Source organism: Sinocyclocheilus anshuiensis, unplaced genomic scaffold (assembly GCF_001515605.1).
Source record: "Sinocyclocheilus anshuiensis isolate Anshui unplaced genomic scaffold, SAMN03320099.WGS_v1.1 scaffold648, whole genome shotgun sequence".
NCBI lineage: Eukaryota > Metazoa > Chordata > Actinopteri > Cypriniformes > Cyprinidae > Sinocyclocheilus > Sinocyclocheilus anshuiensis.
In genome coordinates this window covers 63,141-81,474 of record NW_015557156.1, presented here as the reverse complement: position 1 = coordinate 81,474, position 18,334 = coordinate 63,141, and the positions used below count along the sequence as shown (strand labels likewise).

At 38.5% G+C, this 18,334-nt stretch overlaps 2 protein-coding genes across 5 annotated transcripts; both read right to left on the bottom strand.

Annotated features, from left to right (window-relative positions):
* Window positions 1-1,422: 1,422 nt before the first annotated feature.
* rasal3 (RAS protein activator like 3) lies at window positions 1,423-12,169 on the bottom strand. Its single transcript, XM_016473379.1, has 18 exons — window positions 11,389-12,169; window positions 10,431-10,564; window positions 10,169-10,247; window positions 7,837-7,904; window positions 7,641-7,726; window positions 7,378-7,504; window positions 7,158-7,256; window positions 6,390-7,061; window positions 5,327-5,471; window positions 5,091-5,235; window positions 4,629-4,865; window positions 3,076-3,277; window positions 2,896-2,987; window positions 2,481-2,763; window positions 2,269-2,382; window positions 1,837-2,027; window positions 1,646-1,730; window positions 1,423-1,531 (listed from the first exon to the last, which is right to left on the bottom strand). The coding sequence occupies exons 1-18, from the start codon at window positions 11,933-11,935 to the stop codon at window positions 1,442-1,444; spliced, it is 3,396 nt and encodes a 1,131-aa protein (XP_016328865.1). The 5' UTR covers window positions 11,936-12,169; the 3' UTR covers window positions 1,423-1,441.
* A 548-nt stretch (window positions 12,170-12,717) lies between these two features.
* On the bottom strand, window positions 12,718-17,329 carry pglyrp2 (peptidoglycan recognition protein 2). 4 transcript variants are annotated; one of them, XM_016473375.1, is made up of 5 exons: window positions 17,085-17,329; window positions 15,088-15,942; window positions 14,786-14,996; window positions 13,109-13,410; window positions 12,718-13,012 (listed from the first exon to the last, which is right to left on the bottom strand). In XM_016473375.1, coding segments are annotated over exons 1-5 (1,434 nt in total). In that variant the 5' UTR covers window positions 17,149-17,329; the 3' UTR covers window positions 12,718-13,010. The 4 variants fall into 4 exon arrangements, with proteins under 4 accessions (XP_016328861.1, XP_016328859.1, XP_016328860.1 ...); XM_016473373.1 differs by having other exon boundaries at window positions 13,113-13,410; XM_016473374.1 differs by having other exon boundaries at window positions 13,113-13,410; window positions 15,088-15,936.
* Between the last annotated feature and the right edge of the window lie 1,005 nt (window positions 17,330-18,334).

Here is an 18,334-nt window from a genome sequence, read left to right as displayed (position 1 = left end):
GGCTGTTGTTAGAACTAAGTGCGGTTTTGCGTACAGAATAGCTATCGTCATTTAACTGGAGATTTATTTAACATCCTCATGTTAAATTTGAAGCTAAAATGTCACATAAAGAGAAAAAAAGTGTCTATGAAGGTACAGGTAAGCTGCAGATGAGCCCCTCCACAGTATTTGGTAAGCGAGATTTTCTTGTATTTTTTTTAGTTTAGAATTTGTCATATATGTAATATAATAAACTCAATTGTAGTGATTTTTATATTTTTTTAAACAATATATTGAGCTCTGTTTGAGACGCTTTTTGTGTCAATACTGCTACAATAATGCAATGTCTTTGCCCTTTGTAATGGTTTACCTTTTTGGGTGGCATTTCTTAGCAAATACTGAGAATGATACAATGATATCATATTTTGAATTGAATTTTTGATTGGTATGGCCAAAAATATTATATAAATGGTTGGGTTGTTGTAAATGAGAACTAGATTACAAACTGGAAAACTGGATACATTCAATGTGATTTATATTACAGAATAGTAAAACAATCATTTTAAACCAATACTTCCTAAAAATGTGTATAGTGCTGCTGTTTCCAGGAGTGGGTTGTGTGTTTTCCAGTTTACACATACAGTCAGTGACTTTGTGGCTGTCTTTGTTCCAGTCATTAAAGCATCGTGCTTGTAGTTGTAGCATCAGTGTAGTTGTAATCATAAAGCATCATGCTTGCACACTTGGATGAGTGAAACTGTGGTGCTTTGCTCTTATAATTTGATAATTTCATGATACTTAAAAAAAAAATACTCTTTATCCTAAAAAATATATTTAAAACTTTTTTTTGAAAACAATGATTTTGTATGTACTCACATGTATTAATTAGTAAGGAATAGGTTAGTGATAGTTACACCACATTATATTTTTAGAGATTATTTGATGTTGAAAATGCCTGGTATAAAAGTTCACAAACATACTGTAAGAAACCAACATGAATACAAAGATTACATTGTAAAGTACTTTGTGCATGCACTTTAAAGTACATTTGTCCTTTTCTTTATCTTTGACACACATTTGTCATTGACTCTACTACTTTATTTTTAGGTTATCCGGTGTTTTGAGTTGGCCTAGTTGCAGTCACATTTACAATGATTATTACAGTTAAAAGAAATACAGTGATGATTCAGCTTGGTTTGTTTAATGCACTTTTTATTTGTGAAAGTCTACAAAACAGTTGGTGAGAAAAAAGTCTCATGCAGATCCATTCATTTTTAATTTGGTAATTATTTTTTTTTACTACAGTATATTATTGCATTGATAATGGATTCGGTTTTAATTGTGACGGGTAGGTAGCTATATTCACAGTGTTATCAATGAATAAAAGAAATCTGACAAAAGCTAATAGCAATGCAAAATGACACTATGTAACACACCACACCAGTGTACTTCCTGTTTTGCATCAGGTATTGATGTAAGTCTTTCTCATGCCATCAGCATTAACTGCATAGAGTTGGTGCACATCTTTCAACAATCCAGCAAACTGCTCCTCCTGTTATCAGACACACAATGCAAGTGTTAACTTAGCCATTTTGTATGAACAAGCCTGAATTAATGATGTACATCTAAACAAAAATTAGACAGAAGTGAAAACCATATAACTTACCAAAACATTCATGCGTTCTACTGCAGCCACAGTGACATTAAGCTTTCTTTCGTCTTCCTCTCTCTCTTCTTCTATGACGCCCAGTCTGCACAAACAGGAAAGAGAAAGAGAAATGCTCCCAGTAGTCTTATTTACAAATAAACACATTTTGACCTCTTTTAACCAAAAATTTTAACCAAAATTTTTTTTACCTGAAAGTTGCGCTTGCCAGGTGTTCTTCGCGGATGGCTAACAGATTACGAAGTTCCTGAACTTCTGCCTGTAACTGTGTATTCTGTTCTTGGGTCAGGACTATGAAGTCTTCTAACCGCTTCGCCATTTCCAGCTCACGCTCGGTTACCTGCTCCACGCCCAAACGCAGCTCTCCCAACTCTTGCGCATGCTATGAGACACCCAAACTTTGTCAACAATACTGTGGCATTTTATTACACCATTTCCATCCTTTATTACACAAGTTAATTCTGACAAAACATCAAAGTAGTGGTAAAATATTTTTACTTAGACCAGTCTGGTTACACACTGACTTTTTCATAGTATGATTTTTCAAATTATATTATTGTGCTTTATTATACACTCGATGGTCCTGAAACCAGATGCATTTAGAGTATGCAAAATAGACCCACCCTGTCTAATGTGCTTGTCTCCTCTAGCTCTTGCCTTATTTGTTGATAGGGCTCGTTGCTGTTGTTTTGTTTTATCCAGAGTACTTTTGCTGCTGGGGCTTTGGATTTTATGGCCTGTGACAAACAGAAAATACGCATCAAAGGAAATAAGTATTTGAAAGCACATCATTGGCAAAATGTCTAGTAAATTTTAACCAGTCTTAGTTACTCACATTGCTAGGTGATGAAATTTCCAAACAGGGATCCTGATCTTGATTGTAGTCCTGGCACTGCGTTGGTAGTTCTTCTTTGCTTGTCTGCCTCTTTACTGGTTGCCGTTGATGCCGTGATGGTCTGTTGGGGACACTAAAAGCACGCTGCACCTGCTTCCGCTGACGTTCTTTGCCTTGGTTGGATTTTGAGTCTATGGGAAGCTGCTGCATGGAGTTTTGTAATGGACTGTACTTGGGGAGATCCTTTGGAGCTAAATATGTAGGCTTTGGTGTTCCATGAACACTGTTTCCGCAAGAATAGAGACACAGGTTAGAGGAGTGTAAGTACTTTGAACAAACATTGATTTTAAAGCTTGATACAGCTTCTCTTGGAGCCCCCTTGGGGAATTTTGTTTATATTGTAATATAACCTTACCTGCTAACAGGGATCCGTTGAGCTTCCTGGCCAAGGAACTCTGTGATCTGGTTCAGGATTGAAGGCAAGGGATGTAGGTTGTCTATTTGGTCCTACAAAAAAGATGTAATTTTGCCCATGAGCACATTGTTTAATTAATGAGAATCTCATAATGCTCAGATCTCAGATGTTTTATGGTACCTGTTTCATTACATAGATAATATCGACCAGCAGATTGTGAAGGACTGCTAGACGAAGGGGCAGGTCTACATAGCCATCAAATCGAGCCATGGCAATTTCACTGTCTGGATCAGATACTTTCTGTAAGAATCCTCTCATAGGCTCCCAGTGTTGTTCTAGAAACTCATTCATAAAAAACATGTACTCTTCTTTTTCGCCAAACCTGGTGGATATTGAGATCAAATGGTTGTTGCCGAGAACAAACCTTACAAAACCCTAATTCCAGTGGGATTATAATCAATACACAAAACATTTTGTAGACCTGATGTACGTTAACTAAAAAGATGGAATGGTAATCAGAAAATGAAGGACTATAGACAGGACTTACAAGGTGAAGTTTGCAAGGTTTTGAATGACCTTGGCTGTCAGAGTGAGAGTACGAAGGGTGTTTGGCTCTGGATAGGCTTGGGTGAGGCCAAAGAGTGATGGACTGAGAGTCGCTGGGCATAAGAATCGAAGAAACAGAGATGCTGATATGAGACGGTGTCCCATGTCTGTTTGACCTCTGTCCTCACAATCTGATACCCAGCTGGAAAAAATCTCATTCAGCTCCGCAGGGAATGAGCTGTTCATAGAAGGGAAAGAATTGATCATTTAAAAATAATTTTCCAATGGAAAACTAATGACACCCATTAGGAGTTAAGTGGACATAGTATATCTAGTTACTATTATGGATAGTATATCACAACAATTCGGTCATCTTAGATGTGTTTCCTACAGAAAATACTTGCTCTTTGTTTTCAAATATATTTTTTGGGAGTGTGTTCATTTAGGTTTATCTTACTCTTGCATGTCAGTTATTCTTTTTACAACATCTCCACATGTCTCCTTCAGATGTCTCTGGTTGATTGGTAGATCAGAGACAGAGCATTTCTGCGGGTCTACCTCACAGCTCTCTCCTCCACTATACAGTCTGGCTATAAAGTCACCTGTGGATAAAGAGGGTTAAACAGGAGGTTAGAGGTAAATAGTAGTAGAATAGTCCTTAAGTACAGTAGAATATTCCTTACCAACTGTGTCAATGAGATAGTTCTGGCCCACCAATTTCATATATTCGTCAATAGCCTTTGTGGCCAGTGTATTCTCTCTGAAAATCAAAGCCTCATTTTCTCCCAAGCGCTGAACTTCTGCACTACCGAGATCAATCAAGAACTCCTGCACAATCAAAAACCATTCAGAAATCCAAAGAGCTTATATCTTTTCCTACAGTTACTGCTGTTGCCACTCACCTTAGCTTTCCCAATGCTCTGGAGAACATGAACAAGTGCTCCTGCATCCCAGTGTTGTTCTAGAGACTCATTCATAAAAAACATGTACTCTTCTTTTTCGCCAAACCTGGTGGATATTGAGATAAAATGGTTGTTGCCAATCAGTTTTTAATTCCATTTGGATATATAAACAATATAAAAAAACATTTTGTAGACTTGATGTAAGTTAACTAGAAGATGAATCGGTAATCAGAAAATGAAGGACTAAAATACTACAGTAAATCTGGCTTTACAGATGGGACTTACAGGGTGAAGTTTGCAAGGTTTTGAATGACCTTGGCTGTCAGAGTGAGAGTGCGAAGGGTGTTTGTCTCTGGGTAGGCTTGGGTGAGGCCGAACAGTGATGGACTGAGAATCGCTGGGCATAAGAATCGAAGAAACAGGGACGCTGATATGAGACGGTGTCCGATGTCTGTTTGACCTCTGTCCTCACAATCTGATACCCAGCTGGAAAAAATCTCATTCAGCTCCGCAGGGAATGAGCTGTTCATAGAAGGGAAAGAATTGATCATTTAAAAATAATTTTCCAATGGAAAACTAATGACACCCGTTAGGAGTTAAGTGGACATAGTATATCTAGTTACTATTATGGATAGTATATTACAACAATTCGGTCAACTTAGATGTGTTTTCTACAGAAAATACTTTGTACTTGATCTTTGTTTTCAAATATAATTTTTTGGAGTGTGTTCATTGAGGTTAACTTACTCTTGCATGTCAGTTATTCTCTTTACAACATCTGCACATGTCTCCTTTAGATGTCTTTGGTTGATTGGTAGATCAGAGGCAGAGCATTTTTGTGGGTCTACCTCACAGCTCTCTCCTCCACTATACAGTCTGGCTATGAAGTCACCTGTGGGTAAAGAAGGTTAAACAGGAGGTTAGAGGTAAATAAGATGACACATTCAGTTTTATAAAAAGGGATGCAGTAAAATAGTCCTTACCAAGTGTGTCAATGAGATACTTCTGGCCCACCAATTTCATATATTCATCAATAGCCTTTGTGGCCAGTGTATTCTCTCTGAAAATCAAAGCCTCATTTTCTCCCAAGCGCTGAACTTCTGCACTACCGAGATCAATCAAGAACTCCTGCACAATCAAAAACCATTCAGAAATCCAAAGAGCTTATATCTTTTCCTACAGTTACTGCTGTTGCCACTCACCTTAGCTTTCCCAATGCTCTGGAGAACATGAACAAGTGCTCCTGCAAGTTCTTCTTTCTCCCGTACATTGAGAAGGGGTTCCAGGCTGCTGCACATGTCCACATAATTCACTGTGATATACTCTGCAAATTCCTTGTACCCCAGCTGGAAAAAATCTCATTCAGCTCCGCAGGGAATGAGCTGTTCATAGAAGGGAAAGAATTGATCATTTAAAAATAATTTTCCAATGGAAAACTAATGACACCCATTAGGAGTTAAGTGGACATAGTATATCTAGTTACTATTATGGATAGTATATCACAACAATTCGGTCATCTTAGATGTGTTTCCTACAGAAAATACTTGCTCTTTGTTTTCAAATATATTTTTTGGGAGTGTGTTCATTTAGGTTTATCTTACTCTTGCATGTCAGTTATTCTTTTTACAACATCTCCACATGTCTCCTTCAGATGTCTCTGGTTGATTGGTAGATCAGAGACAGAGCATTTCTGCGGGTCTACCTCACAGCTCTCTCCTCCACTATACAGTCTGGCTATGAAGTCACCTGTGGGTAAAGAAGGTTAAACAGGAGGTTAGAGGTAAATAGTAGTAGAATAGTCCTTAAGTACAGTAGAATATTCCTTACCAACTGTGTCAATGAGATAGTTCTGGCCCACCAATTTCATATATTCGTCAATAGCCTTTGTGGCCAGTGTATTCTCTCTGAAAATCAAAGCCTCATTTTCTCCCAAGCGCTGAACTTCTGCACTACCGAGATCAATCAAGAACTCCTGCACAATCAAAAACCATTCAGAAATCCAAAGAGCTTATATCTTTTCCTACAGTTACTGCTGTTGCCACTCACCTTAGCTTTCCCAATGCTCTGGAGAACATGAACAAGTGCTCCTGCAAGTTCTTCTTTCTCCCGTACATTGAGAAGGGGTTCCAGGCTGCTGCACATATCCACATAATTCACTGTGATATACTCTGCAAATTCCTTGTACCTCTCAATAGGCAGAATTTTCAGGATCTTGAATTTGGACTTGACTCGAAGTGAAGCTTGCGGGCCAACTTGGTCCTTTGTTGTACTTGTTCCTGGGGGCTTGTAGGGAACGATGGGATACCACTTCTCCTGATAGGCCCGTCCTTTTATTTCTGCCAGATTGAGAGCCACACTTCCTAGAGGATGCTGAATAGAGTCATCCTTGGAATGGTGCTTCTTTTTAGGGTCTTCGTCTCTAAAGAGGTGCAGGGTGATCTGGTTGACAGGGGGCAAATTGTCAAGTTCAAAAAATTCGCCCCAGAATAGCTGGCAACCTCCTGAAGCACCACCCCCATGGCCTGTGGCAGCTGCTCCAGATCCTCCATCAACTGCTTGGCTGGAGCGTTGGACGGACTTCCCCACGGCCCGGCTACTGGTACGAGCAAACAAGGTACCATCAAGGTGGACCTCACAATAATATCGCTTCTTTGGGGGAAGGTCTTTTGCTTCATTAACCCAAAGGCTCAGTGAGTACTCAGTGCGCTCACAGTTGTCCTGAAGGTAGATAGTATAAAACATTATCATTATTTATAACAAGTACACAATTAATTAAATATGTTGACGGACCTTAAGTTGAGGAATATTCAATACCTTATTTGGATGAGCAGCACGACGCAAGTCTTCAATCCAGCGGTCTCTTTCTGCAGCTGAACTGCACCCAAAGCAGTGGTTATTCTCTGAGTTGATGACCTTTTATGAGTCAGATAAGGAAATGGCCAGAAAAGAAGATATTGGTTTGGATTATGGATTGACATAAAAATCTGGAAATTGAAACATAGTTTGTACTTTAATATGCAACAGCAAGGTCTACCTGAAAACAGTACTTCTCCCCTAGAATCGAGCTGTGGACTGGCCTGATGACGGTAGTCTGGTCTGTGCTAAGATCCAGGCTTTTTGCCGCACTGACTGGAATGGATAAAGATTCTCTTGAACCATACCTTGATAGAAAGTGTAAAAGATTGGTAAATGGCATATCATATCAAGCCATCAGATGGTATGTTTGTTCCAATTGACATTAATCTGTAATACAGAGTCAGATCAGTCTTTTTCTATATTATAAAAATTATCCTCCACCTTCCAGCAACACTTAGTCCTGCAGTATTGAGCTGTGTGCTGCTTTTCCGTTTATCATCACCCTGCAAGCGTCGCTTGATTAAATTCTATCATGAGAACGAGAGAAAAGGATTGTCATGGGAAAATACATATATTTATACATGCATTTTGTTCAGCAACAGTTTCAGATTTCTTAGAAATACTAATGTATGCTCACTTTGACACCACCATCTTGCCCTTTTATTTTGGTACCACTCTGGGGGACCACATGATCTGGGTTTAGCTCTAAAGAGAGAATGAGAACAGTTTCTATATTAGATGATCACTTTGATGCCACAGTATTCCTCTCTTGTCTGTAGTGAGCACTGAAGTTGGTCCATCCCTTTCTTTTTTGAAACATGTTCCATAATGCAATAATTGATCATTAAAGCTTAAATGATCAAATGTATGTGTGCATGTATGTCTTTCTGTTTATTTCGTTCTGGTGGGATAAAATACAGCAGAAAGACAAATAATCTCAATGCAATCGCAGATTCTGAAACCAAGGCAGGAAGCATAGTCATTTCCTTCCTTCTATGTGCATCAGATCAATAATTACCAGTTTAACAGAAAATTTAACTGCATTACTGCAGTTGAATTCTGTTAATACAGAACAGAACCGAAATCTAGGGGCTTATTTAATTTTTTATGTCAAAAATTAGCTTTTACTTGATCATCCATGTGCCTTTATGAAAGCTGGAGAGCAGACAAGCAGTACCATGCAAAGCATGTGGTCCCAATTTTTGGACTTACATGATTATAGGGGTCAGGCTTAGGGGTGCTTAAATAAATCAAGATTACAAAAGCAGCAGCTCTAAAAATTAGTCATATTTGCTTGGCAGCCTATTAATGTTTTGTTTCTGATGAAGTCTGACACTTTGCACTTTGTCATGAATTTTCAAAGCACATGAACTTGCAAAGAATGCAAAAGTGCAACATTAAAAATTACAATGACTTGAATTGTATCAGCAACTACTGCAAATAGAAATGAAGCTAGCATTTATTGCAAATCTGCCAAGGCCAATTGTGATGCATGACCTGATATTAAAAGCGCAAAACATTTAAAAAAAAATAATATGGTTTGATTAAACTCCTTTCAACATATTTCCCACATATAGTCTTTGTAGTTGCTGATTCCCACATATACTGTAGTCTGTGTTAAATTGGGAAAAACAATAGGATGCCTTCAACACCCAGTGTCCATCATGGAAAGGTCAACAGGCTTATTTTAGGAGTCTTTACATTGTATGCCATCTCTGAAGCCAAGAGAATACAAGACTTTTAGAAAACCTGACCTAATATGCTTCTAAAGGCCAATCCACACAGCTCAGACAAACACCAACAAACAATTTGGCCACTGGATTTAGAATTTTATAAAAAAAATTACTGTCATGTTCACACTGCCCCAATAGACACTGACAAACTGAACATGTTCACTCGGGTGAAAACAAACCCTGATGCCAACAGGGGTAACACACTGATGGCATTTGTCTTAAACTTAAACTTTCCATCACAATGTACATACTGTCAAACTTCAGAAGGTAGATATCTTATATAATCTTCTAAATTACCAGATCAAAAAGTGAATATATATATATGGAAGCACAGAAATTGGTACGCAACTCAGCCAACAAATAAGCTCCAGCAAATTACATTGTATTTGAAAGCACTACTCATAATATATCTTTGTGCTTTGCAAAAACAACTGAATTAGCTGAAAATTAAGATCAATGTAAACTCTGTTAACTGGATTCTGCCATCTCCTTAGACTTGTTTTAATGCTGATTGAATTTCACATGCATTAAACTCTCCAGCAAAATGATTGGATTGAATCATTTAAGTAGGCAAAGTTAAAATTATTTTGCTTACCTAGTGCCCCTCCACATACAATCCAACGCCTGAAACCAATGCTTTGGAGTAGCTCAGAATAATTTTTTTTCCCTTTCAGAACATTAGACTTACAAATGCCCTTTTATACGTTTTATTTACTTTTAATATAAGGGTCCCACATGCTTATTTTGAGTGAAGTAGACAGCACACCCCTTCAGTCATCCTCTGGTATGGAACACCCAGTTACGATGGTATCTTCAGACACTCAAAGGAAGCAATTTTACAAGCACAAGCACACGCACACATAACGACGTCAACCATTTCCTCTGTGAATACGTTATCTAGCTTCACTTTAGTTACTGACAGTCCGTCATTGGCTAGATAGAGACAGATGATATCTCTCATCTCTTGAAGTCATCTCCGGTTTTTAAATTGTCAGGATACAGCGAGCTCTAGGCAGTCACTTCATTCAAGTGTACTGCAATCCCCCCAGTGATCTTCACAAGATAATGTTCAAATTTGTTCTTATGAGGCCAGTTAGTCAACAATAAAAGTGGATCAGAAAGTTCTGAGCAAAGCTCTAGTGTCATTTGTTTGCAGATAGTGCTTGGTTAGATTTCTTGCATCTAATGCAATGACATTTTTGGCTTCAATGTAAATGCAAACTCTGTGATACTGACCAGTGTGACTTCCACTGATGTTCTGGAGACTGAGGCTGGAGAGACAACTGCTGGCCCGGTTCCGTACCCTCATCAAAGGCTGAAATAAATTCAAAAGATAATGATATATTGGCAGCATAAATTGACCTAAAATCAAATAGCATTTCCAAACTAAATGCACTGATGCTTCAAAGTCAATTTAATGGCATGCATCCAATACCTTAATCTGCTAAGTATAATGTCTCATCTGTTGGCATTGTTGAATGTACATGTTGTTCATTACCTCCTCCTCACGTGGGATAAGGATCTGTCCATCTTGAAGAAAGCAGTTGCTAATGTCCCAAACGGGAACGTCTTGTGGAGGGGCCCAGGAGAGGCGAACAGGCTCTTGGACCAGGATCTCAGGATCACACTTTTCTTTGTGTTTTCATAAAATGTAAAAGAGTTTACATGCAACGTTTTAATTTAAATAGCTTAGAAGCTTCAAAGACAAAACATACTACATGCAAGAATGAATTTGGAATCCAGTTCCAATATCATAAGACCTTAATTAGTTAGCAGTCCTATCAACATCCAATTACATGTTTAGGTCATTTGGGTACAAAAGAAAAAAAAATCTTTCTGTGGATTCTTTACTTTGTTTATTGTTCCATCTCGCACATCCTGTTGTTGTACCCTCATTCTTTAGCGCCATTTAGTGGCATCTGCATGTACAATCTTTTATAAAGTTAGAAAGCAAGTCTACACTCTCGCAACAGTAGAGATCTTTCTAAGGAACCTTCATAATGATTTCAACTTATGTTTTGTTTAACATTTAGCATTGAATATAAAGCTCTTACCATGCTCTACAATAGCAGCACTCTGCAGACGTTGTCTCTTGAACTTCTGTGAAACTGTTTGCAGGTACTTCCTTATTTTACCCCTCTGCGTTGTGTCCTGGACAGTGGACCCAGATACCTGTGCGCTGGGGGACTCGGATGTGGAAGAGGAGGACAGGACCGAAGATAGGAGGGACCCTGGTGGCTCTGAAAGTGCTCTGCGGAAAGGGTTTTTTCTTGAAGTTGCTGGCTTGTCCGGTTTGGATGGGCTTTCGCTCCCTCGGGTTGCAATCGAGCACTTTTCCCCCACGTCTTCACTCAGAGCTTTCACTCTCGCAACAGTAGAGATCTTTCTAAGGAACCTTCATAATGATTTCAACTTATGTTTTGTTTAACATTTAGCATTGAATATAAAGCTCTTACCATGCTCTACAATAGCAGCACTCTGCAGACGTTGTCTCTTGAACTTCTGTGAAACTGTTTGCAGGTACTTCCTTATTTTACCCCTCTGCGTTGTGTCCTGGACAGTGGACCCAGATACCTGTGCGCTGGGGGACTCGGATGTGGAAGAGGAGGACAGGACCGAAGATAGGAGGGACCCTGGTGGCTCTGAAAGTGCTCTGCGGAAAGGGTTTTTTCTTGAAGTTGCTGGCTTGTCCGGTTTGGATGGGCTTTCGCTCCCTCGGGTTGCAATCGAGCACTTTTCCCCCACGTCTTCACTCAGAGCTTTGCGCCAACTCTGCATTTTATTCCATTTGTTTGAAGCCCCTTTCTCAAGCCTCTCAATAGCCCCCTGTGCCACCATCTCAGGCTTGGCCCCTGTGTGCCACTTGTACGTGTTGAGTAACTTGCCATCCTCTGGTTGCTGTGGGTCTTGATCAACCGGACTGTTCTGCTCAGGAGACAGATCCATGTCTTCCTCAATCTGTGGTGCTGATTGCTCAGCACTCGGATCTTTGTTTGTACCCATCTTGATTGCTACTCTGTGACCCAAATTAGCACGTTTTCTGGGCGCAGGATGTCTTGATGCAATGCAAAGTTTGTATTTTCTTGTAGTATCTCAAAGAGTATGGATTCCTCAGCACTTACCAGTTCTAGAGGTCTTTAAACATCTTGTAATTTCAATTTTGAGTGCTTCGGATCTCATCATCTGCTCACTTCACCTATTGGCTTGTTTGAAATTATGCAACCTTTGTGGTCCTCAGCTCTTGTAGGTATGAGGCCGGGGTTTTTTTTTTCGGTGCGTACTTATCGTCCAGTACTCAGGAAGCCAGTCAGTTTGTGGGTGGGGAAATCAGGTTAGGTATACAGGTTGAAGGAAGACTGAGAGATGAGAATATTTCCCAGACTGACCCAACTAGTGCAAAATTATAGTGCTATGTTCTTTACTTTGTTATTCCTATTTATGGAAAATCTAGAGAGCATAATATTTTTGTTCTCACACATTGTATTTGAGTTTGAACTGAACTGGTATGGTTGTGACTGGAAAAATTGTAATGATCATTGTAGCGTAACATGATCAAGATTAGATTTTTTTGATTAAATATGAACAGGGTTGACAGTTTAACCGAAATACGTGCTTGTTTTGTTCAGTGACGGTTAAATTTCTTGTCAAAACAGCAGCACTTCCTGTCTCACTCTGGGGCCTGCTGTGAAAACCACTTCCTGTAGTGGTAAAGACTAAAGTAATCTTGTCAACCTTTCCTTCAAACTGTCACATACAAAACTCAACATGTAAGATTAGAGATCGCCTTGTTTATTTTTGCACACGTAATTCTCAATTACATACAGTACAGTAACATTTCAAGGTTTCATACAGACTCCCAATCAATGTACAGAGTAATGCTAATGGCCTGTTTTATGCTAATAACCTTACATTTAAGTGCCAACCTTTTAACATTGTATAAATGTATATTTAAAATGAAGAGTACTTCTCATACTAATTAGTGGGTTTCATTGTTGTGGCTTCTAAAGCAGTCATGCACCTTAAGTCATGGCATGTCAGTGACAGTAGATGTCCTCGTTGTTACTTAAAAGGATCCGTATCCTGTGAACAACATGTTACAGTCACAGATTAATGTGTCGTTAGGATGACAAGTATTTCCAGCATTAAACTTTTAAATTTCTACGTTTAGCATCTTACATACTTTGTAGTGTTCCCAGGTTGTTATCTCAGAATACAGTGACTCCCCTGGACATTCTGTGCCTGCTACCACTTGTCTATGACCCAGAATGGTAAAATTCTCCTGCAGAAATCCGTTGTTCACTCCGCATTTGACCAGATGATGGTGCACTAGCTCCATGTCATATTGGGCGGGTAAATGAGCAGTGTAGTTCCCGATGAAAGCAACACCATACCCAACAGTATTATGTCCTTTAGTATGAGCCCCTACTGACATCCAACCTCGTCCTTCGTAGATGTAGCCATCAGACCCAACAACAAAGCTTGGAGAGACAGTCAGATACACATAATACTTACAAATGATACTGACTGTGATTTTTGCATGCACTCTACTCAAAGAAAAAATAAAAATATGAAAAAATAAAAATATGGTTGTATATGCTCTGATCAGTTTGTAGAAAACCCACAAAGTAGGTCAATTCAACTTTTAAACATTTGACATTTTTATGCATGTAAACATAGCTGTTCTAAAAACAGCTACTGGTCTCGAAGGCAGGAACGTAACTTAAATGTAACCTCATAAGGGACTGTTTTAAAATGCTCTACATAAGGAGCAGCTTTGTCGTCATGCTAAAAATGCTCCTCACTTGAAGAACTGGAGAGACTTGATTCACAATTGATTACTATAGAGTTTGGCATTAGCATGTTGCTATGCTAACAGTTATACACAAAATTAAGCAAAATATTACATAGTACACACAAATGTTGTATAAAATAATCATTTTTGAATTTAGCTATTTCCAGTATTAATTGAATTTTAAGATTATATCAGCTGCCATTTTGTGTTTATTTTTCCATTGAGAAAATCTGAGTATGCATACTTCCCTACTATATAGTGGGCTAAAATATGTAAAAGAGCAGCATGTCTAAATTCACAGTATTCATAAAACATTAAGCAAAAAGTACTCGGATGAAGTGCACATCCTATTGAAATTTTACTATCCCATGGGAGAGGATTTGCAAATAGCAGTGAGGCAACATAACTTATGCAGGTAGGTCAATATGACAAATGTAGTACATACAGATTACATTAATGCTAAACATTAATAAAACATATTGTTTTAATGGTTGTGAAATAATTACTACTCCGAAAGAGAAGTACCTACTCAGTGCGTATGTGGTTTTCCAGATGCAGCAAAAGAGTGAAACACACTCAAAGACTGTGTTTAGAATGCAATATTAGTGCAATATGTACTACACAGTATGTACAGTATCCTGCCTACTAGTTTAAATGTAGTATGTGATTTCTTTGTATACTCTGATTTTAAAAATACATTATTATGGTTAAAACATCATTTCTCAATATTTCTAAATGTTTATTTAGTTTTACAAACATTTTTAAAAGAAGTTATTTCATTGCAATGCATTCTGGGACTGCTTTCTCCAGTAAGAACACCTACCGGTTGGAACAGCTTTCACACCGGGATGCTCTCAATATTTCTAAATGTTTATTTAGTTTTGTAAACATTTTTAAAAGAAGTTATTTTATTGCAATGCATGCTGGGACTGCTTTCTCCACTAGGAACACCTACCGTTTGGAACAGCTTTCACACCACGATGCCCACCTTTTTAGGCAGCAAACTATAGGTTTAGGGACAGAACGTATATTTGTGACAGAATCATGCTGAAGCACGTTACCTGTAACCGATGTCGTACCAGCCCCGCCCCTTCTGGTGGAAATGTTGCATTGCCCTCATATTTTTGGAACACATCTGAAGGCTTCGACAGGGTTTGCTGGGAATCGCTGTGTGGTGAATATACAGAAATGGCAAGGGTGGAGACAGAGGGTTGAGAGGAACCAGGGGTGGTGCTGCTCCCCACATACATCTTGGAATGATGGCAGGACACTCTGAAGGAGGGTAAGCACGGAGATTGTTGGTTTAACACCAGCGTTTGAACAGATGAGTTTTATTTGACCAACTGGAAGTACCTTCACTTACCCATATAACGTAGCATAAAGTCTTTAATTCCTTTTTCCATAAGACTCTCAACCCCAAGGTCTCCTTTTTGTTGATGACTATGTAGTGCATCTGCTACTTTCTCTTGAAGCAGTGATAAATTTGTGATCTTTTTAAAATTCTCTCTGCGATAGCGACCTCTCAGATGAGTACTCAAGTCATGATCCAACTCTTCCATAGTCCCTAAGTAGTAGCTCCTCAGTAGTGTGCTTAAATTTACTTCAGAGCTGTTAACAACAGAAAGATGCTTCCCAAGTATGGCGCCATCCATTCCACCATGGACCAGAGCATCAGTGGCCAAGGATGGCACGCCTGAAAGAGTAAAAACCATGGGAGCAGATACACTGTCCCAACAACCATCCAAGCCAAGTCGCTCAGGTGGAGTTGCATTCCCAAACTGCAGAAATGACATGCCTAAGTACTTGGCCAGCGGGAGTAGGTAGAAACCATGAGGCTGGTTACTGGCCTCGTTAGCCCGTAGCCCATATTCAAGACCTAAAAGGAGAGGAGCAAGGGCAACCGTCGTGCCATCAGGAGTCAGAACAACTCCCCTCTGATCATGATCATTTGTTATGAAATGATGAGTGACTTCGTCCAGGAAATTGGAGAGATTGTGGTTTATATTCATCTGCTCTGTGATAAAGGTGTTGTTTTCATAGTGAATATCACCTCGATTGTCAGATGATCCCACAAGGTCATGTGTGAGACTGTCACTTTGGTCTGCAATTTTGCATAGACTCGTCACTAAAGCCAGTGGACTTAGTCCTGGATTTAAATCTTCTAAGTGTGTAACAGCAGTTATAAAGTGCTCCATGTTCCTCAGATGAACTGCTGTAACTAAAATATATAATTACTTAAGACACAATAATTTTGCATGTGCAATTATAATCAAGCTAAAGAGGGTTTGGGGGGTAATTGAGGTATGGTCTTTATCTCTTTGGAGACTGTACATGTGACAAAAGTATATGTGACACAATAAAACATATTAAACCGTATTAAACATATTGCATGTGTCTGCTGTCTTTTGCACATATCGCTAAGGTTGAGATGGTAGTCCAATTAAACTGTACATATACTGGATGAAGCCGAGCTGCGATCACAATACGCAGGCTAGGTTTGTTAATAATAATAATAATAATAATTCGTTACAGTTATATAGCACTTTTCTGGGTTCTCAAAGCGCTTTACATGAAAGGGGGGAATCTCCTCAACTGTCCTTAATCTGACTAAAGGCTGGAATACACTACATGACTGTTGTCCAAATTTTTGCCCCAATTTACCGTCTGGACATATCAGTGAGAGGTGCTGGGAGTCAGAGCCAGTATGCATATTTTGGACAGTCACGAGATTTCTTGGAAAATCGTGTAGTGTATTATGGGCACAGACACAGACAGGCTGGAATACAGTACATGACTGTTTGCCTTGATTCTCAGTCTGGATGTGTCAACAATAGTTGCCGAAAGTCAGAACCAGTCTGCAGATTTTGGGAAGTTGGAAATTGACATATGTCACAGAAAATGACATAGTGTATAATGAGCACAGATGCCGACCATGATACCAAATATATTTGATATTGTGAGCTGATTTTAGTATATTGTGTGCATGTTTCTGCATGAGTTTGTTTAGTTCAGAACGACTTGAAAGTCAGGTAGTGTGTAATTCTCAGTCATTTAATGCATCCCAGTTTTGCTCTCTAACCTTTTACAAAGTAGGCAAGTATATGATGCCTGGTATTTTAAAAATGTGTTCAGATTTTAAAAGTCGTGTAGTATATTCCAGCCTTTAGCAAAAATGTGACTTTCAGTTGAACTAAAGCACTTACATGACAATAAAAGACTACATGTACTTGTATGGTTAGGATTAGGGTTACTTGCATGTAATTATGCATAATTTGTTGTTATTATAATAGTAAGTACATGTAACATGTGTAACAAGTACACCTTAAAATAAAGTGTTACCAACATTTATGATGTACGTACCTGAGCTCTGAATGACTATACATATCCCAGACATGGTAATAATCCACAATGCTCCTGGTGTCATTATCAGTACTAAATGCTACGACTCAGTACTAAGTGCTTGATTTGAATGCAGTGTAAGAGTATTTTTACATATGCTGAAACACTGAAGGCAGGACACTTCAAAATCTGCAATTTAACGTTAGTCAGGTGGCGTATTCCATCATGAAAAACATGTTTTTGTGTTGCGTCAATGGGATTGCATGTTTGAGGGTGTACGAGTGTGTATGTTTGTACTCTTATGCGAGTAAAGGTCTTCCCCATAATCTGAATTTAACTACAAATATTGATTTTTGGATGGCAGTGACTGACAGATCTGCCGTTCTGTTTGTCGTGGAAGGAAGAGTTACTGGAAACAAAGGAGGTAAAGGTCATAGCTAGATATAGTGGTATATAATGTAATTGCAAAAAAGTTAGTTGCTGCACGTGTGCATGCAGTTACCTGAAGAATGACTACAACTGTCTGTATTTAGTAACAGCCTGCGGAGAAACTAATTTTCGCTGGATTTGTTGATTAGAAGAAATTCTTCCCTCTTGCAGCATAGAGAAGCAAGAGCATTGAAATTAAAGTAGCAGCAAATTTTTAGATGAAAAGGCCAAAGCTGTTTTTGGAAAACTTGCTTACTACTTACTGAATACAGTGCAGTATGTGCTGTATAGGGCATACTGATTTTTTAAATAACAGTGGACATTATTCAACAAATGCTATACAGTAGTACTGTATGTTCTATGCACACAGAAAATGTGAATACTTTACTGCGGAAGTAGTAGTCGTGGTATGCCCAAGCTTTCTACCAACAATGTTTTGCTAATAATACCTACCATTGTTTTGAGAAACACCTTTACTGCTTTTCGCATGCTATATGATGTGCAAGTATTGATTTTATTCCTGTTTACAAAAAATTACATACTTAGCATTTGAACTTGTTTTAGTGAGTTTTATTTAAAAGGTTACTTGAGGCTTTATTGTGTGCTGTAAGGTTAAATATCTTACCAAACAAATAATTTTAGTTTGCATTTTGACGTATAAATGATTTAAAGAAACAAACAAAGTTTTTTTTTTTTTTTCCAGACTTTATTTCATGTGCATGTGGTTTCACAAATATAGATAAAAGTAGATAAAGTGAATAAATCCAATGGCATGTCATACCCAACATCCTGTAAATTGTGCCAAGTGAAATTAATGGAAAAATAAAATTTTATTTATATAT

Bases quoted from the DNA above. Each gene is read 5' to 3' on its own strand.
- rasal3 (XM_016473379.1), bottom strand. From the start codon at position 11,935: ATGGGTACAAACAAAGATCCGAGTGCTGAGCAATCAGCACCACAGATT. The intron at 7,905-10,168 runs GTCAGTATCACA...TTCTCTCTTTAG, and splicing joins CATCAGTGGAAGTCACACTG to AGCTAAACCCAGATCATGTG. The intron at 3,278-4,628 runs GTAAGTCCCATC...AATATCCACCAG, and splicing joins AACCTTGCAAACTTCACCCT to GTTTGGCGAAAAAGAAGAGT.
- pglyrp2 (XM_016473373.1), bottom strand. From the start codon at position 17,148: ATGACACCAGGAGCATTGTGGATTATTACCATGTCTGGGATATGTATA. The intron at 15,943-17,084 runs GTACGTACATCA...TATATATTTTAG, and splicing joins TATAGTCATTCAGAGCTCAG to TTACAGCAGTTCATCTGAGG. The intron at 14,997-15,087 runs GTAAGTGAAGGT...ACCCTCCTTCAG, and splicing joins CTTTATGCTACGTTATATGG to AGTGTCCTGCCATCATTCCA.